At 44.7% G+C, this 25,083-nt stretch overlaps 1 protein-coding gene across 2 annotated transcripts in view; it reads left to right on the forward strand.

The window, feature by feature from the left end:
• PTPRN (protein tyrosine phosphatase receptor type N) overlaps positions 1-25,083 on the forward strand; it is a 75,944-nt gene that overhangs the window by 15,285 nt on the left and 35,576 nt on the right. The window contains exons 6-12 of one of the 2 annotated variants that reach the window (XM_075829150.1): positions 2,618-2,954; positions 4,101-4,271; positions 4,690-4,724; positions 7,881-8,224; positions 9,918-10,004; positions 20,519-20,598; positions 21,049-21,113. In XM_075829150.1, coding sequence (XP_075685265.1) covers positions 2,618-2,954; positions 4,101-4,271; positions 4,690-4,724; positions 7,881-8,224; positions 9,918-10,004; positions 20,519-20,598; positions 21,049-21,113 — 1,119 coding nt within the window. The remainder of the gene's footprint in view (positions 1-2,617; positions 2,955-4,100; positions 4,272-4,689; positions 4,725-7,880; positions 8,225-9,917; positions 10,005-20,518; positions 20,599-21,048; positions 21,114-25,083) is intronic. The other variant, XM_075829151.1, reaches the window with a different exon arrangement.

Here is a 25,083-nt window from a genome sequence, read left to right on the forward strand (position 1 = left end):
AGTAAACTCATAAGCTCCCCCTAGTGGTGACTGCAGACAGCAAACATTTTGTCATTAAACTTTATGTCTATGCATTTGGAGCACTGTATCAGAAAAACATGGCTCTGACCGCTAAAAAGATATATTAAGATATTAATCAGTAGAGAATGTTGGACCTAAAAATGACTTGATGAAAAAGGTGAATATTTTCTATAAAGTGGATGTAAGGTATGGAAATAATTTTAATTTGAAAGAAGCTGAATGACGGGGTCCCACTACCTGTAATATATGAATCTACCTGGTAGCAGCTATACACTGTGGCTAATAGAGGAGGGTCCCAAACAGAAGACATCTCTATAATAAATCAGACTGGATAGATAGATAGATAGATAGATAGATAGATAGATAGATAGATAGATAGATAGATAGATAGATAGATAGATAGATAGATAGATAGATAGATAGATAGATAGATAGATAGATAGATAGATAGATAGGATAAAACTTAAGTAACTTTGTAAATACATTGTAGAAATTGCCATGTACTTATCCAGGGCTACAGCCTTTATTATAATTAAGACCTACCTTTACATTTCTGCTGGTTGCCCCTGGAATTAGTCAGCAGGTTTGTCGACAGCCACGCCCCTAAAACTGTGAGAAGCAGCTCTCCAAAACTGAGAGCAACTAAGTTTACCAGATAGGACATCCTCTCCATGGTGGCTGACCTAGTTTGTATGCACAACCCCTGACAGCAGAAGTGGTTGATACCCAGCAAAGTGCAGTATACAGAGAACATAGAGCTGTATATAAAATGTGTCCTGTACAAAGCAGATCAAATGGATACGGGACCTTTAAAGCTCGGCCAATCTTCCGGCCATCTTATTGTCTTGTGTTTTAATTTCCGAGAGCTCCAGCTATGAAGTAACATAATACTTTTTACTGTATATGGCTTCCTGTTCGCAGTCGGAGTTTGACTTGCCGTATCTCTCCTCCATCTTCCAAAATAAAAACTAAAAGAAAGCGCAGAACATATTGTTGTGATGTGACTCCGGGGAGAACCACGGCTTCCAATGTGCAGGCAGATAATCACTGGATGAGTCATTTCCACCGCAACACTTTCTGCGTAGACGCTCCATAATGAAAAAACACAATGGGGAACATTTAAGATAAATGTCACATCTACGTGATATTGAAGTATTTCATAGAAAACCATGGGGAAATGTATCAATTATCACACAAGTCTGGATCCTTTTAAATGTCTGAGGTCCTCATAGACATAAGAACTTTATTACTAAAATTAGGACCATTCAGGATTAACTTAATTTACATTTCAAGTGAAACCATATCCATTGCTTTTGTTTAGTGCAAATTTACCATCCACACTCAAAGAGGTGTTGAGAGATTACATATACAGCAATTCCGTCGTTCCTTCATTTTTAGGTCCAACACACAGTACTGATTAATTTCTTATTATCTTTATAGGGGGTTAATGCTCCATTCTTCTCATAGATAGCTCCAAATGTCCTACAAGCTGTAACAAAAGGATAAAACTCTATCTCCCTGCAGCCACCACTAGAGGGAGCTTAAGAGCTAACTGCATACTGCTTAGACATTGAACTGCCCCTAGTGGCGACTGCAGGCAGCCAGAATCACAATTTATCATTTACAATATTTCCGAAAAATCTTCCGGTCGATCCTTTCCAAATCCCCCGCCACAAGAAACACAATTAAAATTAATAAATTCCTGGCAGGGCTTCAGATTTTCTGCTGAATAGAAATGACAGATCTTCACATGGAGGTTGTCACACAATGACCTCTGTCACTAATTCACGGCCTAAACATATTCAGGCCACCGCAGAGAGATAACTTGAAGATCCTGGGCCCCAATGCAAAATCTGTACCAGGTCCCCATCTACCATGTACCATTAAGGCCTCATGCACACGACCGTATTTTTCATCAGTAATTACGGACCCATTCATTTCTATTGGCCACCGTCACCTTTCAGTATTTACACAGATGGGTGTCCGTGCTGAAAAAACGATAGAACCCGTCCTATTCTTGTCAGTAATTACGGCAAGGACTCTCCCATAGAAGTCTATGGGAGCTTCCGTAAATACGGGCGGCTACGGATGTGCATCCGTAAACCGTCCGTATTTAGGAAGCGTTGCTATGCAACATGCTGATGACATCATATGTACCCTTCCAATTTTTTGCTTCATACCAAAAAAAAAAAAAAACACAGTGGAAGCCTTCCTTGTGTTACTTTATGCCAAATCCTTGAAAATCTTGGTAGTTGGTTACCAATCTCCCCCCTAAACCTTATAGGACAGAGGGTTGAAGTGACCCTTGGGCGAGCTTCCCCTCCATCATTTGATAAAGAGGAAACCTACGCAGGTTCACACTGTCCATAGGAAAAAGTAATGGGGTCAACCTAAGCTGCCCCTGCCTCCATCCTTGGGCCCCATCGTAACCCCAGAGGCTGCACCCCGGTATCCAAGGAATAATAAGGGTCATATGGGATACTAAATCTGGTGATTCCAATAAGGGTGGTTGTCGGTCATCCTCTGACCTCAGGGTCTTCATTGGGTCTTGCAGAATCTGAATATCAGTCTCATGTGAACCTCTTATTGTCTCTAGCCAAGCTATCAGGACCTGACCCGTGTGAGGAACCCATCTCAACATGTCTTTGCTGCTACTCACACCTGGCCAGAAGGAACCAGGAGACTTATCTACGGGAGGTATGAGGGCGGACGGGACACCCCGCCGCTGCCCCTTCAGGTGCCCAGTGACATCGATCATTCGTGGTCAGAATTAAGGAGGAAGCTTCCCCGTGACAACCTGGACGCCGGCCCCGCAGATGATATATCAGAAAGTTCCGAGAGGATCGAGAGGATGAGCCAGATCAACCGCATGCCGGACGCTGAGCTGATTCGTCAATCGGAAAGTCGAGAGGAAGGCGGAAGGACATTCAGAGGTCATTACTCCGAGACTTATTTGGCAGATTACAAACATTTGTATGGTGCCAGCTAAGTATTATATAGGGAAATATCACCAGTAAGGTTGGAGTCTTCTTCTGTAAAGTTGTTAAAACTTCATCTCATTTCTTAGTTCATCTGTTTCTGGGAAAGCTGGGTGACAGTCAATATACCCACCTTGTCCCTCAGCTGATAAGTTTGACTAGTTCTAATGGGACCATAGGATATATCCCTGCATTAATAGGAAGACTTGATGTTCAGGAGTTCAAGAAAGCTTGGTAGGGGGTCGTAATGGTAATGCTCTTGATACACTAGCCAAGGCATTGTGGCTTGTTTGCGGCCCTACATCCCCAGCCATGGGTCACATGCCGCACCAGTTGCCCCCTGGCTGTGCCCCTTGTGTAAGGGTGGCAATACCGGTTGTCACCCAGCTTTCCTAGAAACATAAATAGAACAGCTTGAAAGTAGAAGCTCATGGACTTATATCGCACATACCACGTATAAATGAATGTGCAATATTCTTTATAGTCTCGAACTGTGGCATTTTTAATCAGAAAGGGCTGGTCAATGTATATCGCGTTATTCTGACTATAGGGGGCCCATACGCGTGGCAATTACGCGTTTACGGAGCCTGTACAGCGGCCCACGGAGTCTCTACTGCTCCATATCACGCGTCACAGTATGGTGCCTACCTTTAAATGATCTATAATATGGCAAGAAACATGCCACAATTTTATTTCTTGCAGATTCTCCTAAAATCTTTTGGGGAAAAAAAACCTCTGCGGCCCATAGAATTGTACGGGCGTCATATTACGGCTACAGACAGACCACGCAAATCTATAATAGGACCGTACAGATCAGTAATATGGTCACGTACTTGGGGCCTTTAGTTTAAAAATATGCTCAAATTCTGGTGGGTCTTGGTCCTTTGTTTCTTCCATCTGACCTTGGGTACATCTTATCATCCAGTGCGCCTTATAATCCGAGAAATAAGGTGAAAGGTCCGGGGAAGATACAATAAACCCTTGTGATTATCAGCTGATATTGATGGTGGGATCTGCGCATACATTACTCTTCTTGCACAACTCATTACTCATGGCTTTGTCTGGACGGAGATATTGAGTGATCCATCTTATGTGTCACAGGTTCGATTGGGATTCAGAACACAGCGGAGGTTCAATCAGCGCCAGAGATGTTAGAAGCGCAGGGCTTAGCTGGCGTGCTGGAGAAATACGGTGTCGACTTGAAGCAGCTCAGTGAATCTCAGATGGAGCAACTGCTCCAAATGCTCCAATCAGATGCTCTCCAAAACCAGGGTGAGAATGTCAAAGGTCTCCTGATTCATGAATATAATGTCAGAACTACAGTAAAGACTGACACTAGCACAGTCAGAGCAGTATATTATTTATATCAGAGCTATTTCAGGAGCCCCATCCCCACCCCTATACAGATAATCACACAATTTGTTTAAAAAAAATCCATCCTTCCATTTGTATTCATTTTTCAAGTGTTCCCAGAATTTCATACACTGCAAAATACTCCTTTCTTGAAGCACCTATGGCAATTCTTATCTTATTCATGAATATAATGTCAGAAATTCAGTGAAGACTGACACTAACACAGGCTGAGCAGTAGGATGACTACATAAGGCTAATGAATATAACTCTGCATAAAAAAAACATGTACATGCCATTTTGACAACCTTAGGTTTATGGGACTTTATGACTTTTGCAGGAACAAGAAGCGGAGACAGAAGCCTTCCAAAACGAGTGAGTGCACTATTATCACGTGGTCAGAAATCTTCCCATAATACACTGCAAATGTAGCACAGCTAAGTAATTTAATGATATCACAATATGATTTGGTTGTTGTTCAGTAGTCTGGCTGTGTAGTCTGGACCGCCCCCTCAGACTAAGACAATCATGGAGGCGGTCCTGACTACACAACCCAACTACTGAGCAACGACTATGTGTTTTTTTTTTATTATTTAAAGGAACAATACGGGGGAAAACTGAAAGACTGTGTTATGCCTAGTGCAGGACTGAAGAGGGGACGAGGCATGACACTGTTCTCTCTTCGAGCACCTTTGTCATGCACCCCCTTTCCCCTCAGGCCCTAACATAGGGTATCTATTTTCCCTGGAGTTTTCCTCTAAACTCTTTCTCCTGCGATATCTTCTTCTAGTAAAACAAAACTAAAAAAACTACTGTAGTCCGTAAAAAAAAAATCCTTGCCAATTTAAAGAAAACCGCCCCACACAAAAACAAAAAAAATAAGCAGTAAATTGTTTTTGACTGATCCTCTTTGGTCAACTTGTTAGTATTTGATTCTGTTACTTTTATATTATTACCTGCATGGGAATGTCTATCATTTTTAAAGGAATTGTACTGGATTTTGAAGACCGCAGCGTGCTCATTCCGTGAAATGCGCAGCAAAATGCGCACATAAAATGCTTGTGTTTTTCTGCGGAAATGCTGCGTGTTAACCCAGCCTTAGGCCCCATGCACACAACCGTAGAATTTGTCTGTAATTACGGACCCATTCACTTCTATTGCCCACGGACACCTTCCGGTATATTTATGGTAAGGTGTCCGTGCCGTAGAAAGGCTCCGCAAAAGATAGGACATGTACTGTTTTTTGCTTTTTACTGACCATGCTCCCATACTTTATATGGGAGCATGGCCCGCAAAAGTGGGTGGCTGTCCGCGGCCGGCCGTGCCCGTAATCACAGACTGTGATAACGGGCACGGTCATGTACATGGGGCCTTAGGCCCCCTGCACATAGGACGGAAATGCTGCTGGAATTTCTGTGCAAAAATTCAGCAGCGTTTTACAGTAGCAGCAAAGTGGATGACATTTGAACAATTCTCATCCAGACGCTGCAGAAAAAATATGCAGAAAACATGTACGTAAATCGACCTTCGGTGCGGATTCTCAATCTGCAGGATGTTCATTTATCTAGCGTAAATGCTGCCGAATTCCCGCACGAAAATTCTGCAGCATTTCCATCCTGTGTGGATGTGGATTCTGAGCTGTTATGACTTTAAGGGCTTATTTAGACGAACGTGATATACGTCCGTGCAACGCGCGTGATTTTCACTCGCGTCGCACGGACCTATGTTAGTCTATGGGGCAGTGCAGACTGTCAGTGATTTTCACGCGCCTCGCACGGACCTATGTTAGTCTATGGGGCAGTGCAGACTGTCAGTGATTTTCACGCAGCGTATGTCCGCTTCGTAAAACTCACGACATGTCCTATATTTGTGTGTTGTTCGCGCATCACGCACCCATTGAAGTCAATGGGTGCGTGAAAATCACGTGCAGCACACGGAAGCACTTCCGTGTGACGCGCGTGATTCGCGCAACAGCAGTCAAAACTATGAATGAAAACAGAAAAGCACCACGTGCTACAAACATACAGAGTGTCATAATGATGGCGCCTGCGCGAAAATCACGCAGCCACGCAACATATACGCTGCTGACACACGGAGCTGTTAAGTACCTTTTGCCCACGCAAAACGCCGCATTTTTTGCACGCGCAATACGCACACGCTCGTGCCTTACAGTGCTAAACAGAGGGACATTTATCAAAACTGGTGCAAAGAAAAAAAGTGAAGTAGTTGCCCATAGCGACCAATCATCTTTTGCCTTTTATTTTGCATAGGCCCTTTGTAAAATGAAAGCAGCAACCTGATTGGTTGCTATGGGCGGCTACTTCACTTTTCTTTTGCACCAGTTTTGATAAATGTCCCCTTGGTTTGGTCCAGATTTATCAAAACTGTCTAACAGTTTCAACCAATCACAGTGCAGCTTTCATTTTTCCAGAGCTGGTTAAGAAATGAAAGCAGAACTCTGATAGGTTGTTATGGGCAACAGGGACAGTTTTATTGTTAAACACTATCGAATAAATCCGCGATATACGGGCATGTGGTTATTACTCACTACATTTCTTAGGCAGATTCATGAGCCTGAAATCTGGGTGACAGCCCCATGAGTGACCCTATTGGTTATCACCCAGCTTTCCTAGAACACCAGCCATGTTAATGTGCTATGGATATAAAGGATTGTCGCATTTCTAAGTGTTTAGAGCTGATGAAATTGCGGCATTACCGTGACTTGTGCAGGTCCTCCAAGACATGGGCGCTTTGCAAAGATAGAAGATATTTCGGCCATGATGGAGACCGTCATATGACTTTTCCCTCCATAGCGAACCATTGAGGTCTGACGTAAGTTACAGTAGTGCCACGGTTTTACCGAAAAGTGTTGGTTACTCCGTGGAGCCTAAGGTCATGTTCACTTGGCGTATTTTGTAAGAAGAAAAATAACGAAGCGTAATACGTCAAATTAATGTGGACGCATTTGATTTGAGGGTTTTTGACCGCGCTTTTTTCATGCGTTAAGCTTCCTATTGAATTCAACAGGATACACCACGTGTAAAACGCGCCAAGAATTGACATGATGTTTTTTTTTACATGACATGTAATTACATTTTTACATTTGGAAAAACCAAGGTGTGGGCACTAAGGACACGTTTTTTCTGGTGCGTAAAACGCGCCGAAATACACGTAAAAAAACAAACACGTGTGAACAGGGCTTTAGCCATAGGCAATTGCGGATAAAAATGACGGTCATGTGCATGAGGCCTAAGGCCCTGTTCACACGTTTTATAAGATACTGACCTATCAGAAACTGACCCATTCATTTCTAGCAGCCACGGACACCTTCCCGTATATTTACGGATGCGTATCCGAGCCGTAGAAACGACCCGCAATAAAATAGTAAATGCGCTCCTATACTTTTTACAGTGGGCACGGTCCGCAAAAGCAGGTGACAGTCCGTGGCCCCACCGCGTAGTATTTACGGACCGTAAATACTGCACGGTCGTGTGCACGAGGCCTTAAATGACGATGATTTTTCCTTCTCAGATCTCAGAAGGAGAGATGCAGCATTCCTCTGGGGCTCAGCCACCCTTCCCACCTCCAGACATTATTTCAAGGGACATCTCTCCTGCCCCTGTGGGACAAAATGCTGATCAGCGTGACGGGGACAACCTGATGAGCGCCACCCCCGCCTCTATCACCACCCACCTGGCACCTGATGCACAGACAATGGGAGAGCAACAGTCTCATGTGCTGGCCGCCATCAACGACGGGTCCCAGAAAAACCTGGAGAAGAAAAGTTACCAAGAAACTGGAGGGATCCCTGATGATTCTGAGCAGAAAACCCAAGAAGCTACTGAAGACTACGGCTACATCCTCACAGATCAGAAGTAAGTATCTGCGATGTCACCCAATATCAAGGCCGGGAGAAGGGAAAGCGGCAATTAAGAGGGAGGAACGTGCGAAAACTCCAGTAGTCAACTCATTGATAAAGAGCATGTCCCTCTAAAATCACAGATGATTAATAATTATCCATGAGACCGACGTGACTTTAATGTCGCCGTTTTACCGCGCTCACAAAAATCGAGGCAAACACTGTGCCAAAAATAATTCATGTAAATAGACCCTAATGTATATTGTTGGAAAAGCTGGCTGACCAGGGGTGGTCATTGGAAGAGTCCACCACCTCGAAACTTCTAAAATTGTAGATATCTGCAGCCGCCACTAGGGGGAGCTCACTGCATACAGGTTTATACAGCTTCCATTGAGTTCATAACCCTTATTGCCCAGGAGCCATGGCAATGCTCGGTCCACCCCTATGCTCGAACATCAAAATGTGTAAGCGCCCGAAAGTTTTTAAAAACTTATGCCAAGAAAAACTTTATGTCATTATTTCCTGCTCTTGGTTTGATAAATCCCCTCACCCCGATTTATGGAAATGTACTCATAGCTAAGAATTATTACAAGCAATTGGAATATTTTTGAACTCTGCATGGAGGATGGGGAGACAATTTTATGCCCAATAAATGCCACTTTCACCTCAACCCTGCCTTGAATGATTATGAGAGTCTGCCATTTTAGCGCCAATAAGTGTGCTTAATTATCCAGGGGAAGATGATGGGGGTTTAAATCTATAATTGAATGGCTTGTACACAATTATGGCTGCTTTTAAAAAAAACAAAAAACAACAAATAAAAAACAGCGCCACAACTGTCCACAGGTTGTGTGTGGTATTGCATCTCAGTCCCATTTACTTCAATGGAGCTGAGTTGCAGTACCACACACAACCCGTGGACAGATGTGGTGCTGTTTTTGCAAGGAAGCAGCCATGATTTTTAAATGCTAATAGTAGGCCTCTAGGGGGCAGTATGCTACAATTAGGGCACTTTGTAACAGCTTTTTTGCATCATTGTAGTGAGCCAGTTAAAAAAATCTAATTCACACAATGCAGCCGAGCACCTTGTGGGTCTTAGGGCATACTTGGCATACGGCATATGACACATGGTCCGCATATTTATTTTTTATTTTTAATGAACTTTTGGTTCCTAATACACATTTTGATGAAACAGGCATAAGCCCAGTTGTTACTTCACAGCGACCTCTTTTGTGGGTCCCAATGCATTATTAGGTGTAGTACCGCTAAGTGGCCAATGCAGTCGCAACACAGAACCTGTAGGGGGAGCAGCACAACCACAACCCAGCTGCAAGACCAAGCCCCCCTTTAACTTGAATCCCCTGTGCCCCAAAGCAAAAGCTGTAACAGAGCTACAGCCCCCCAACGATCACATCATTTGTAGTACTGGTTTCATATGGGACAGAAGGAACATTTGGGCCCCCTCAGGCTCCAGGGCCTGGGTGCAATGCAACCTCTACACCCCTATTGTTATGCCACAGGTTTTAGACGACTGCTATAGAGGTAGAAATGTTTTAAAGAGCGTCATAGATGATATTATATAACTTAGTAGGCGATCACTGATTGAGGGCACTAACCTCCAGTAACATCTATGGGGGTGGGAAGGTCACTTAACCGTGGGAAGGGCCACAGCCCTGGGCTTACCTCCACCCCTCTGCCTTTCTCCGTAGGCCTCTGAGCCTGTATAATGGGGTTCGTCTCTTGGATATCCTGGCCCGACGCTTCCACATGTCCACTTCCAGCTTCATCAACATCAGGTGAGGAAGAACAACCTATGATACGTAGCTCTAGACAGACGCGATCATCTAAAAACAGGACACACTACGAGAAAGGTCCAGATATAAGAGGTCAAGGCTTGAGTTACATGTTCTGGTCGCCCCAAAGTCAGATCGGATCTAGAGATGAGCAAATCTGTGAAAATTCGCCAATAATAAAATTTTCCTATGACGGAGCCGTAATACCCGCTATATAACACTATGGAGGCTAAAATAAGGATCGGTATTAAAGTATTTCAGGCTCTGTAATAAGCCCGATAACAAAACTAATCTCCATAAGCTCATCCAGATCCAATCAGTGTAGTAATCTCACTCTAAGGCCTTATTCACACTGACGTGTCCGTTTTGCGCGATCAAAAGTTCCGTGTGTCAGCAGCATATGATGCGTGATTTTCGCACAGCCGGCATCATGATGACTCTCTGGTTTTATGTTTAAGCACGTGGTGCTTTTTCTGTTTTCATTCATAATTTTGACTACTGTAGCGCGAATCACGCACGGCACCCGGAAATGCTTCCGTGTGCCGAGCGCGAGTTGCACGCACCCATTGACTTCAATGGGTGCGTGAAGCGCGAAACACGGGCAAATATAGGACATGTCGTGAGTTTTACGCAGCGGACATACACTGCGTGAAAATCACTGACAGTCTGAACGGCCCCGTTCACTAACATAGGTCCGTGCGACGCGCGTGATTTCCACGCACGTATTATACTTTCGTGTGAATAAGGACTTAGGGGGAGTTCACACTTGAGTTTTTTGACGCGGAAACCGTGTCGAAAAACGCGCCAAAAAATGGCCAAAAATGCCTCCCATTAATTTTCAATGGGAGGAGGAGGCGCTCTTTCCCGCATGCGGAAAAACCATCTCATGGGAAAAAAACAACATTCCCTATCTTCAGGCGTTTACGTCTCTGACCTCCCATTGACATCAATGGGAGGCGGAGAAAGCGTATTTCACTGCGTTTTTGCTCAATGGCCGCAGGCGAGAAACGGTAGAAAAGTATACACAGCCTTTATAGTGGACCCGTCACTTTTCCCAGTTTGGGTAAACAGTTATATTCCCCATGAAATAAATATTCCAGAACATATTCTCTTAGAACTCTGTTTTGCCATTCCTCTATTATTCCTCTTAGAAATGTATGAATAAATTGACAGCTGGGTGTTACCATTCCCCTTGTCAAAGACTGAGCACTGATTGGACAGTGTCAGACTGGGTACGGACACACCCCCAACTAGTAATGCCCGGTTGTCAGTTTATTCATAAATTTCTAGGAGGAATAACAGAGGAACGGCACAACATAGATTTCCAATAATAGATGCTGCAGAATCGTTATTTTATGAGGAATACAATTATTTACTGGCGTGTCAGGAGAAGCGACAGATGGGACATTATATTGATAAATCAGACCTGCCGCATCTCCACATCTTTCTACCTCATATCAAACACCCAAACTGCACCAAATTCCACTGCAAACACATATCATAAATAGTATTACAGACCCCCAAAAACTGTTTATTGCTCATATTGCATCATTCCCTCCCACTTTGGGGTTTCCTGCAAGGTGAGTGAGTTAGGTTGCCTAGCAACCACAACTTCCTGTCTGCGTGACCACCATTGGTTTTCATGTAGCTACAAATAATGAGGTGGTCATAGGAATTTTTATCTGCCGTACAATAGACTGCTTTTCCATGGTGCAAATGTGAAGGTCCCTCTCACTCAAGCAAGAAGAAGCCATCGTGTCGCTTCAGGATAGAAAAGATAGACAAGATGTACGGCCATTTATCTGATGTCTGTGTATTGAGACAGAAGTCTGGAGGGTTATTCTCTAGCAAGTGGAGACTATAAATGTAACTTTACTTTATTGCCATGCAAGTTGCCCCGCAGCTTTTGCACTTCGGGCCGGGTGCCCCCTTCACTTAGATCTCGAGAGCTGCAGATTTGGAGTCACAATATCCACTGTGAAGTAGGTTTTATAACAGAGGTTGGGAGCGGGGAGGAGACGTGTGTGAAAGTGCACCCCAAACTCAGGTGCCAATAATGCCCCCTGCCCAGGGGCGTAGCTAGAGGCTCATGGGCCCCGATGCAAAAATTCTTACTGGGCCCCCCCCCCCCCCCGCAAACTTCTCACGGCCGACGGTCCGCAGCTTTCAGCTGCATCGCTGGGTCTCCTAAGTGACCCAACAATGCAGCACTAGCAGCCGGGGGCGTCACTAAGGCTGGGTTCACACACCCTATTTACGGACGTAATTCGGGCGTTTTAGCATTGAATTACGTCCGAAAATGCGGCTCAAAAGCGTTGGCAAACATCTGCCCATTCATTTGAATGGGTCTTACGATGTTCTGTGCCGACGGTCATTTTTTTTTACGCGCCGCTGTCAAAAGGCGGCGCGTAAAAAAGACGCCCGCGTCAAAGAAGTGCCTGTCACTTCTTCAGACGTAAATGAAGCCGTTTTCCATGGACTCCATGGAAAAACAGCTCCAATTACATCCGTAATGGACGCAGCGAAAGACGCCTGCACATGCCTTTATGGCTGAAATTATGGTGCTGTTTTCTCCTGAAAACAGCACCGTAATTTCAGCCGTAACAGACGCTGCCGTGTGAACATACCCTCAGGGCTTAAAATGTCAGGGAAAATAGCCCCAATACATATGTGTCCGCCCCAAAAAAAGTGTGTATAGGAGACAGCATAGCATATCTATAGCACTACGACCCTATAAACTATGGATAGGATTAGATACAGTGGCTCAGCAGACAGTATCACACATGATAGGATTAGATACAGTGGCTGGGCAGACAGTATCACACATGATAGGATTAGATACAGTGGCTCAGCAGACAGTATCACACATGATAGGATTAGATACAGTGGCTGGGCAGACAGTATCACACATGATAGGATTAGATACAGTGGCTGAGCAGACAGTATCACACATGATAGGATTAGATACAGTGGCCCAGCAGACAGTATCACACATGATAGGATTAGATACAGTGGCTCAGCAGACAGTACCACACATGATAGGATTAGATACAGTGGCTCAGAAGGCAGTATCACACATGATAGGATTAGATACAGCTGCTCAGCAGACAGTATAACACATGATAGGATTAGATACACAGCTCAGCAGACAGTATCACACACGATAGGATTAGATACACAGCTCAGCAGACAGTATCACACATGATAGGATTAGATACAGGGCTCAGCAGACAGTATCACACATGATCGGATTAGATATAGGGCCCAGCAGACAGTATCACACATGATAGGATTAGATACAGTGGCTCAGCAGACAGTATCACACATGATAGGATTAGATACACAGCTCAACAGACAGTATCACACATGATCGGATTAGATACAGGGCCCAGCTCGCTGACATTGCGGCTCCAGCGCTGGACCCAGGATAGGTAAGAATAATAATTTTGCTTCTTTATGTGTTACTGATTATTTTTGTGTTTGTGTTTTTTTTAAAGGTTCGGTTGTTGGACTTCGGATACGAGGACTTCAATGACGGCGTTTTTTTTATTCTCAATAAAATGGTTAATGAGGGTTGTTTTTTTATTTCAATAAAATATTTTTTCTATGTGCTTGTATCTTTTTAAACTTTATTATCACCGCCTTAGTAATGGCCGCCGGCTGATTGACAACCTCCATTACTAAGGCGGGGCTTAATGTTAGCCGGTGCAGAGGCTACACTAACCCCCATTATTACCCCGGTACCCACCGCCACCAGGAGCACTGGGAAGAGCCGGGTACGAACCAGTACCCGACCATCTGTAGTGACGGGCAGGCAACGGGGTGGCCGCAGGCTGGTAGTATTAGGCTGGGGAAGGCCAAAAACAGTGGCCCTTCCCACCCTTGTAATGCTGCCTGCTGCTGCTGTGTTGCATCTGGCTGGTTATGAAAATTGGGGGGGACCCCACATCGTTCTTTCCAATTATTTTTTTAAATGACGTGGGGTCCCCCCCATTTTTCATAACCAGCCAGATACAATAAAGCAGCAGCAGCCTAGCATCACCAGGGTGGGAAGGGCCACTGTTTTTGGCCTTTCCACTCCTGATGCTACCAGCCTGCGGCCACCCCAGTGGCCGACCATCACTACAGATGGTCAAGTACTGGATCGTACCCGGCTCTTCCCAGCACCCCTGGAGGCGGTGGGTACCGGGGTAATAAAGGGGGTTAGTGTTAGCCTCTGCACCGGCTAACACTAAGCCCCGCCTTAGCAATGGATGCTGTCAATCAGCCGGCGGCCATTACTAAGGCGGTAGTAATATAGTTGAAAAAAAAACACAAAGACATAGAAAAAATATTTTATTGAAATAAAAAAAAAAAACCCACACAACCCTCATTAACCATTTTATTGATAATAAAAAAAAGCTGTCATCGAAGTAATCCTGGAATCCGACGTAGTCCAACGACCGAACCTGTAAGAAAACACACAAAAAATTATTAGTAACACGTGTGTTAGGGTTAGATACAGGGCCCATGTGTGATACTGTCTGTGGGACCCTGTATCTAAGCCTACCACAACGTAGGCTTAGATACAGGGTCCAGCAGACAGTAATCTTATACAGTATAAGTTTACTGTGTGCTGGGGCCCTGTATCTAAACCGACAGTGTGGTAGGCTTAGATACAGGGTCCCACAGACAGGATCACACATGGGCCATGTATCTAAGCCTACCATGTGATTGTCTTAGATACAGGGCCCAGCAAACAGGATCACACAATCTGTGATCCTGTCTCATGGGCCCCCTAAGCCTGCTACATCGTAGGCTTAAAAGGGTTGTGCAGTCCCTAAACATTGATGGCCTTTCCTCAGGATAGGCCATGAATAGCTGATGTGTCTGGGTCCGACTTCCGGGACTTTCCTGGTTCCGGATCGCAGCGGAGGTCCTGACGTCACAGCGCTATGCGCCGCGCACAACATCGAGAGGACAGAACTTCTGCCGCGGCTGAAGAGGAAGGTAAGATTAGTTGCCCTGACTGGCGGGGTCCGACTCCCGGGACCCACCAATCAGCTGTTTTGAAGGGGCCGCTGCACTCGTACAAGAGCTGCTTCCCCTTCATTTCACTACTTGCTCACACTGTGAATCGCCGACACCGATTCACAGTGTGACCGGAATGAAGGGGAGCAGCTCTCGTACGAGTGCTGCGGCCCCTTCAAAACAGCTGATTGGCGGGTCCCGGGAGTCGGACCCCGCCAGTCAGGGCAACTAATCTTACCTTCCTCTTCAGCCGTGGCAGAAGTTCTGTCCTCTCGATGTTGTGCGCGGCGCATAGCGCTGTGACGTCAGGACCTCCGCTGCGATCCGGAACCAGGAAGGTAAGGTCAGTCTGTTACTATAGTAACAGGGGCCCGCGGCCCGAGTTACTATAGTAACTTTTTATTGATGTGGTGCGGGGGGCTGTGGGCCCCCCTGGCTTCGGGGCCCGGTCGCAATTGCGACCCCTATAGCTACGCCAGTGTAGATATGAGATAGATAGATATGAGATAGATAGATATGAGATAGATAGATATGAGATAGATAGATATGAGATAGATAGATATGAGATAGATAGATAGATAGATAGATAGATAGATAGATAGATAGATAGATAGATAGATAGATATGAGATAGAGAGATAGATAGATAGATAGATATGAGAAAGATAGATATGAGAAAGATAGATATGAGAAAGATAGATATGAGAAAGATAGATATGAGATAGATAGATAGATAGATAGATAGATAGATAGATAGATAGATAGATAGATAGATAGATAGATAGATAGATAGATAGATAGATAGATAGATAGATAGATATGAGATAGATAGATATGAGATAGATAGATATGAGATAGATAGATAGATAGATAGATAGATAGATAGATAGATAGATAGATAGATAGATAGATAGATAGATAGATAGATAGATAGATAGATAGATAGATAGATAGATAGATAGATAGATACTTTGTCTGTTATGCTAAACTGTCAGCCCTGAGGTGTGACTGCTCAGCATGACAGACATACACACACACACACACACAGTGAAGGGGTTAAGAGCTGGATTACTAGTTGCTACTTACATCTGCTGTGGGGTCAGAGAGCAGCTGGTACTGCAGGGGAGCAGCAGACACGCACACCATCTTCTTGCTGTAGCCATTCCTTTCCCTCTGAACAGGTCACGAGGAAGAGGGAAACAGCAAGAAGTGAGCTGATTGGGTGGACAGTACGGTGGGCGGGGCTGGGTCTCGTAAGATGAGTGGATTCATCTATCATTCATTTTCCACCCTCTTGTTCCCCCTCCACGCAATAACTCTCTGACAGCTGAGCTGCCACCAATGCTTTAAGCTACATTGCTGGGTCTCTTTTGTACCACAGCAGGGACCCAGCAATGTAGAGTAATCATTGCAGCGCTAGTGTGGTGAGGGGGGCCTGCGGGCCCCCCTAGCTACGGGGCCCGGTCGCAGTTGCGACCGCTGCGACCCCTATAGCTACGCCACTGCCCCTGCCCACTTCCCTGTCCTCCTGCCGTTATCAGAGAAGAGATTTCCAGCATGGGCGTAACTATAGCCGGAGCACCAATAGCAGCTGCTAAGGGGGGCCAGAGGCTAAGGGGGGCCAGAGGCTAAGGGGGGCCAGAGGCTAAGGGGGGCCAGAGGTAAGAGGGGCTAGTCAAGTGCCAACATTACTTTTGTGGGGAAAAACATCTCTCTCTCTAGCTCTATCCCCTGTACTCGTGTCTGCAGCTTAATTTACCATCATCTAGGTGGTGGGGACTCATCCCAGTCTTTGTTAGGGTATGTTCACACGGCTTATTTACGGACGTAATTCGGGCGTTTTACGCCTCGAATTACGTCCGAAAATGCGCCTCGATAGCGTTGGCAAACATCTGCCCATTGAAAGCAATGGGCTGACGTTTGTCTGTTCACACGAGGCGTATATTTATGCGTCGCTGTCAAAAGACGGCGCGTAAATAGACGCCCGCGCCAAAGAAGTGTCATGTCACTTCTTCAGACGTAAATGGAGCCGTTTCCCATGGACTTCATGGAAAACCAGCTCCAGTTACGTCCGGAATGGACGCGGCGTTCAAGCGCCTGCACAAGCCGTTACGGCTGAAATGACGGGGCTGTTTTCTCCTGGAAAAAGCCCCGTAATTTCGGCCGTTACGGACGCTGACGTGTGAACATACCCTTAGGGTATGTGCACATGCAGAGTCAAAAACGTCTAAAAATATGGAGCTGTTTTCAAGGGAAAACAGTCCCTGATTTTCAGACGTTTTTTTCACTGCGTTTTTTACGGCCGTTTTTGGAGCTGTTTTCATTGGAGTCTATGAGAAAACGGCTCCAAAAACGTCCCAAGAAGTGTCCTGCACTTCTTTGACGAGGCTGTAATTTTACGAGCTGTCTTTTGACAGCGACGCGTAAAATGACAGGTCGTCGGCACAGAACATCGTAAAGCCCATTGAAAGTAATGGGCAGATGTTTGCCGACGTATTGGAGGCATTTTTTCAGACGTAATTCGAGGCGTAAAACGCCTCCATTACGTCTGAAAATAGGTCGTGTGAACCCAGCCTAAGAGTATTCAACAGTGCCCCAATAACATTGCTATGCAGTGCCCCAATAACATTCCTATGCAGTGCCCCAATAACATTGCTATGCAGTGCCCCAATAACATTCCTATGCAGTGCCCCAATAACATTCCTATGCAGTGCCCCAATAACATTCCTATGCAGTGCCCCAATAACATTCCTATGCAGTGCCCCAATAACATTCCTATGCAGTGCCCCAATAACATTGTTATGTGGTGCCCAAATAACAGTACTATGCGGTGCCCCAATAGCAGTGCTCGACAGTGCCCCAATAGCAGTGCTATGCAGTGCCCCAATAACAGTGCTATGCAGTGCCCCAATAACAGTGCTATGCAGTGCCCCAATAACGGTGCTATACAGTGCCCCAATAACGGTGCTATACAGTGCCCCAATAACGGTGCTATACAGTGCCCCAATAACGGTGCTATACAGTGCCCCAATAACGGTGCTATACAGTGCCCCAATAACGGTGCTATACAGTGCACCAATAACGGTGCTATACAGTGCCCCAATAGCGGTGCTATACAGTGCCCCAATAGCGGTGCTATACAGTGCCCCAATAGCGGTGCTATACAGTGCCCCAATAGCGGTGCTATACAGTGCCCCAATAGCGGTGCTATACAGTGCCCCAATAGCGGTGCTATACAGTGCCCCAATAGCGGTGCTATACAGTGCCCCAATAGCGGTGCTATACAGTGCCCCAATAGCGGTGCTATACAGTGCAGTGCCCCAATAACGGTGCTATACAGTGCCCCAATAACGATGCTATACAGTGCCCCAATAACAGTGCTCGACAGTGCCCCAATAACAGTGCTCGACAGTGCCCCAATAACAGTGCCATGCAGTGCCCCAATAATAGTGCCATTCAGTGCCCCAATAACAGTGCTATACAGTGCCCCAATAACAGTGCTCGACAGTGCCCCAATAACAGTGCTCGACAGTGCCCCAATAACAGTGCTCGACAGTACCCCAATAACAGTGCCATACAGTGCCCCAATGACAATGCCCAATAACAGTGCTATACAGTGCCCCAATAACAGTGTTTGACTGTGTCCAATAACAGTGCTATACAGTGCCCCAATAACAGTGCCCCAATAACAGTGCCCCAATGACAGTGCTCCAATAACAGTGTTATACAGTGCCCCAATGACGGTGCTATACAGTGCCCTAATGACGGTGCTATACTGTGCCCCAATAACGGTGCTATACAGTGCCCCAATAACGGTGCTATACAGTGCCCCAATAACAGTGCTATACAGTGCCCCAATGACAGTGCTAGACAGTGCCCCAATAACAGTGCTATACTGTGCCCCAATAACGGTGCTATACAGTGCCCCAATAACAGTGCTATACAGTGCCCCAATAACAGTGCTATACAGTGCCATACAGTGCCCCAATAACAGTGCTATACAGTGCCCCAATGACAGTGCTCGACAGTGCCCCAATGACAGTGCTCGACAGTGCCCCAATGACAGAGCTCGACAGTGCCCCAATAACAGTGCTATACAGTGCCCCAATAACAGTGCTATACAGTGCCACAATAACAGTGCTATGCAATAAGGGTATGTGCACACGCAAACTTAAAAATGTCTGAAAATACTGAGCTGTTTTCAAGGGATAACAGCTCCTAATTTTCAGACGTTTTTTGAGCAACTCGCGTTCTTCGCTGCGTTTTTTACGGCCGTTTTTGGAGCTGTTTTTCAATAGTCTATGGAAAACGGCTCCAAAAACGTCCCAAGAAGTGTCCTGCACATCTTTTTCGCAGCCGTTTTTTTATGCGTAAAAAAACGCAGCGAAAAATGCTCCGTCGGAACAGAACGCCGTTTTCCCATTGAAATCAATGGGCAGATGTTCGGAGGCGTTCTGCTTACGATTTTTCGGGCGTTTACGGCCCGAAAAATGGCAGAAAATAGGTTGTGTGAACATACCCTTACTGACCATCGGAAAAGACAGACATACACCTGGTCAATTATCCAGGCAGCCTGTACAGGTGTACACTCCCTCATCCAGTCAGCCGGGGCAGTGAGTATGCGCGCTCACCCATGCAGACAGTCAGGACAGGCGGATGTTCACTCCCTTTCATCTTCTGAAGACCCTCCATGTTAGAATTTGATCTAGAAGCCTGAAGATGTGACCGGAAATACTGTTACCTGCCATAGCACTGGGAACTATGGGAGCTGATGTGGCCTTGAGAAGAGACGGGGGCTTCAATGGGTGGTTTAAGGTCAGGATCACACACACGCAGTTTTGATGCAGTTTTAAGTACAATTTTTGTAGACACAAAAGAAAGGAGAAACATAAGTCTTTTCTTTATACCTTTTCTTCCTTTTGGATCCACTTATGGCTAAAAATATTGAGCCAAAAACTGCACCGAAAACTGCATCAAAACCTGTGTGTGTGATCATGGCCTAAAGATTTGATTAGACAAAGCAGGCTGAATAAAGTGCACGTTGCCCTGGGAAGATAGACCCCCACTAATACAGCATGTGAATTGAAGGCTCGCTGGGATAGGACCTGATAATGATGACTGACAGGCAGAGCCAGCTCCATGTTTATGTGAGCCCTTGACCGGCAGAGTGACCGTAGGCCCTCTGTGCACGCCACACTATACCATACAGATGTACATAGCATAATGTAGCAGAGCTGAATAGGTCCTTTGACTCAACTCATCGTGTCAATACCTGATTTTTTTTTATAGGTCTGCAGTTAAACCTCCGGAGCGATCTTAACTCATTGCAGAATAATGGTGCACAAAAAAAACCTACAAAGTCAAACAAATTGAGCTCTGCTACATTTTTCATTTACCCTATATCATTTTGGTAAAAAAAAAAAATGACGCTTTATAAAAGATATGTAGTCCAGGTATTTTGAAAGTACTTCTGAGAGTAACTTTGATGCTCCTTTTATCTTTCTACAGTATGGCAGGATCTGCTGTGACATTCAGGATCAGAAAAAATCGCCAGAACCTAACACTAACAGATATTACCGACCATGCAAGTGAGTCAATTCTGTGTTATCCTTCTTATTTTATACACAAAAAAAAACAAAAAATAGAATATACATTTAATTGTCCCTGCAAAACTTTTGTCATTCTGCTGTGCTTGATGGATTTTAGTTAAGAGATTGCAGTACCGGCAGACTGCCACATGGTGGCATACAGAGCTGGCATTTTCTCATAATCTGCATGTGAAATTGGTGATGACACAAAAATCCTCTTATTAATGAACTTGCTAATTACAAAGTTGTGATCTTAAAGGGTAAATGCCAAATTTTTAACAGGGCGCCACAACTATCATGCGCTATTTGTAGCATTGGTTTCCTCATATTGGGCAGAGAGACCTTATTAGGCCGATTGTTTATTTAATTGATGTAAAAGAAGAACTTTTTGCATTTTGGATGTCCCCGTCTTTCAGATCTTCATTCCAGTAAACTCTCTTCCTCTTTCAGTGGCTCTGAAGTCAGACCTGCAAACTGCGACGGGTGTGAAAATTGTCCAGACGGGCATTGGACAGGTGAGGAAGACTCCGATTTATATACCCAGATCTAGAAATGACGTTTTATATTCATTACATTGATGACATCAACTCTTGACGAGTATATATTGTGTCGGCGGATGTGCAGCTCTGGACTTAAAAACAATATATAAGTCTGTATCTTTGGGCATTGCTCACCTAAAATGTATTTTCTTTTCACTCTTGGCCATAAGGGCACAGATACAGTCAGTGACTCCAGTTTAGCTGCATTGTCTGATGGAGTTTGAGGTAGTTTGAAATCCATCTATTGCCTCATCATGGTCTTAAACTACTGCTCTGTCCCTCCCTCATGCTTTACACTGCAGCTGTGTGTTTAGATTGGCCGCAGTGTCAGTGCATGGAGCGCGGATTACCAGGATATGAAATTATGAGGCAATTGCCAGGAGTAAGGTGAGGTAGACGAGCCTCTATAAAGGGGGTTCGCTTTCTCTTTAAAAAGTAATTTCCCAATATTTTAATACAGTAAATCAATGAGACCTGTTAGGTGCTGGATTATGAAATAAAATAATAACACAAAATCTACTACTATAACATTGTCTTGTAATCAGAGTGCCGGTTTATCAGACTTTCTGGATTATCAGATTTGCTGGATTATTGGATACTGTTTTGTGTGAATATTTAGTTTAAAGGGGTTATCCCGAGAGATCAGATTGATGGGCTATCCTGGGGATAAACCATCAATATCTGATCGGTGGGGGTCCGACTCACGGTACTGAGCTCAGATGAGTGCTGCTGCCCCTTCAAACAGCTGATTGGCACAGGTGCCAGGAGTCAGAACCTCACCGACCAGATATTGATCCATTTTTTCCCGTGCAGATAACCCCTTTAAGATTAATCCAATGAATGTCTATAATAAAGGGGTCACAATAGTAGACAGTCAGGATTTCTGGCTGGGTTGCTCTGAGAATGGGCACCTAGAAGGACATGGTAAGTGGGCAACTGGGCATTGGACAGCCGGGCTGAAGAGATCTAAACCTAGAATGGCCTCTTTGAACAGATCACTCCCAGAGCGCCCCTCATGCTGGCACCACACTCACTCTCATATAGACGCTGGGGGCGCCTTTTTGGTCCAGACCTATGATAGGACTCATTCCAGCTGCTATGGGGCCGAGCAACAGAGGTGAGGCGCAGATGAGGAGTGGAGACCAAAATAATCACAAGCCATTCATGTTCTGATGGAGCGAGGCCTCATCCATAGTTTTGCCATCGGGCCCCATGCTTACACCCATGGCTGAAGAAGGTTCCATTGATCAGTCAAGTGGTGGAGGTCCAGCAGGTAGGACCCCCACAATGGGTGACCATTTGTAACTGATTCTCCTCCATTGAAATTAGAGATTTCCATAACCGCCATTGAGAGGGACAATACGACAATACATGCACAGCCCCCTCTCCTGTGAAAATGGGAACCAAGACCCCGTTGTTCACAGGATACAGGTTCCATCTCGGGTCCCTGCTGATTTGACACTATGACACGTCTGATTGACAATCCCTTAATCTGATTGAGGGTTATTGTCCACACAGGACTCCTGAGATAATCTGACATCATTTGTTTCCAAACTGGATAAAATCTATTATGACCTAAATCAAATCTTTAGGGGGAGTTTATATAAAAATGATATCCCCACCCCCTCCCTTGCAGCTAATTCTGAATACAGGCGTCTACGTAATGACTTAATCGCACCTGCTAAACATTAACGTTCTACACAACAGAGCGGATACAAATAAAACCAACATGAGACCACAACCTAGACAACTAGTAAGGGTATGTTCACACACACTATTTACGGACGTAATTTGGGCGTTTTAGCCCCAAATTACGTCCGAAAATGCGCCTCAATAGCGTCGGCAAACATCTGCCCATTCATTTGAATGGGTCTTACGATGTTCTGTTCAGACGATCATTTTTTTTAAAAGGCGGGGCGTAAAAAAGACGCCCGCGTCAAAGTGCATGTCACTTCTTGAGACGTAATTGGAACCGTTTTCCATGGACTCCGTAATTGACGCAGCGAAAAGCGCCTCAACATGCCATTACGGCTAAAATTACGGTGCTGTTTTCTCCTGAAAACAGCCCCATAATTTCAGCCGTTACGGACGCTGCCGTGTGAACATACCCTTACATTACAGCGTCCCAGCTAGAGATGTATATTAGATGTAGTGGAGCCAGAAATGTTGGGTGTAATCTGCAGATTTGGGGTCTCTTTTCCTTCGCTGTGTTGGCCTCTGTAAATCCACATTTTGGCTCCATTTCACACGGATTTCAGCGCAGATTCCGAGTCAAACTCTACATCAAATCTGATGACAGTCCACATCCCATGCATGTCAATGTTGGTTCCGCAACCCTGTTCACATTCTACGGAAAATTTCTGCGCGTATTTTTGTCTACACTGTGGAAAAAATAGGGAAAAACTAGCATGCTACTTATTTTTGCGGATTCCACGCAGAAAAGACGAGGATTAGCCTCATTGATTGACAATGGGGATAATCCTCATGCGGATCTGCAGCAGATGTGGTCATGTTTCTGGTGTGATGTCATATGCCTCCTTTCTGCTGTTCTCCCTCCCCTCTCACAGCATGCACCTCTCACACACAAAGAGTGATTGCAGCTGCATCCCCCTCCCCTCCTCTCCTCCATGTATTCTAGTTATTTTTTTTATACTATAGAGGCTGTAGGGGGAAAATAACTAAAGGATGCTGGAAGGGGAGGAAGATGCAAATTTCCACGACTAAGATATATTACACGGTTTCATATATTCACATGTACTAATGATTTATTGAAGTGATACAATGAAGGGGTATTTTATGGAATAGCTGGTATCTTCCAGTACTTGACATCTGATTATTATGACGTTGTGAACATTTGAGCGATGGCATTAACATACGGCAATTACTCTAAAACGGTCATTACTAAAAGCTGATGAGTGAGCGGGACATTCGCCACTATATGGCCTGTCTGATAACACAGATTATTACACCATGGCCAATTAAAGGGGGTCATCTGACAATAAGGCAAATCCTCCCTCACTGCTGCTTACCAATAGTCACTATAAGGCCCGTATATTCACCAGGCCATAGTGAAGCAATGTCTTAAAGCAGAATTTGGACAAAACTTTTTTTTTTCCCATTTTAAGGTCCCCACCCCCCAAAACAGAAAGATCAACTTTTCTACTAATCTCATACAACCCCTATAATCTGCTTTCTGAATAGCTTACTTTGCTACTAAGGGGAATAATAATATTATATCAAGGGATTGTCATTTAAGAGGTTGACTAACATATTTAGCTAAATTCTGGTTACCAGCACCTGCCTCTAGAGGGAGCCCGCTGCATGTAAATTTATACATCTCCCAAAGAGTTCACTTAACTCTATGACTGTGTGACGGTAAGCAATGGATATGGAGCTCGGTGTCTGAAAAGGATGCTACGACCCCTATAAAGACGTACACCGCGTTCCAAATTATTATGCAAATGTTATTTTTCGCTGATTTTCCTAAATAGTTGATGCAAATGACAGTCAGTGTAATCTTCAAGCATCAACCGTTGGAGTATAATGCGAATTTTATTGAACAAATCTCCTAATGATAACAGATTTTTTGTTAGAAGTAAAAAACTCAAAATGCTTCACATTATTATGCACAACAGAGATCAAAACATTTTACAGGTTGTAAAGAGAAATAAAATGGTAATTTGCTGAATTTGCAGCATCAGGAGGTCATATTTACAGAAATCAAAAGCTCTTTCAATCAAAAAGAACTTACCAGGCCAAGTTACATGTAACATAGGAGCCCTTCTCTGATATCACCTGCACAGCACAAGTTACATGTTACACAGGACCCTCCTCTGATATCACCTTCACAATTCTTGCATCCGTTGAATTTGTGAGTATCTGGACAGTTCCTGCTTGAATATCTTTGCAGGATGTCAGAATCGCCTCCCAGAGCTTCTGTTTTGAT

The sequence above is a fragment of the Rhinoderma darwinii genome, chromosome 6, assembly GCF_050947455.1.
Source record: "Rhinoderma darwinii isolate aRhiDar2 chromosome 6, aRhiDar2.hap1, whole genome shotgun sequence".
NCBI classification, from domain to species: Eukaryota; Metazoa; Chordata; class Amphibia; order Anura; family Rhinodermatidae; genus Rhinoderma; species Rhinoderma darwinii.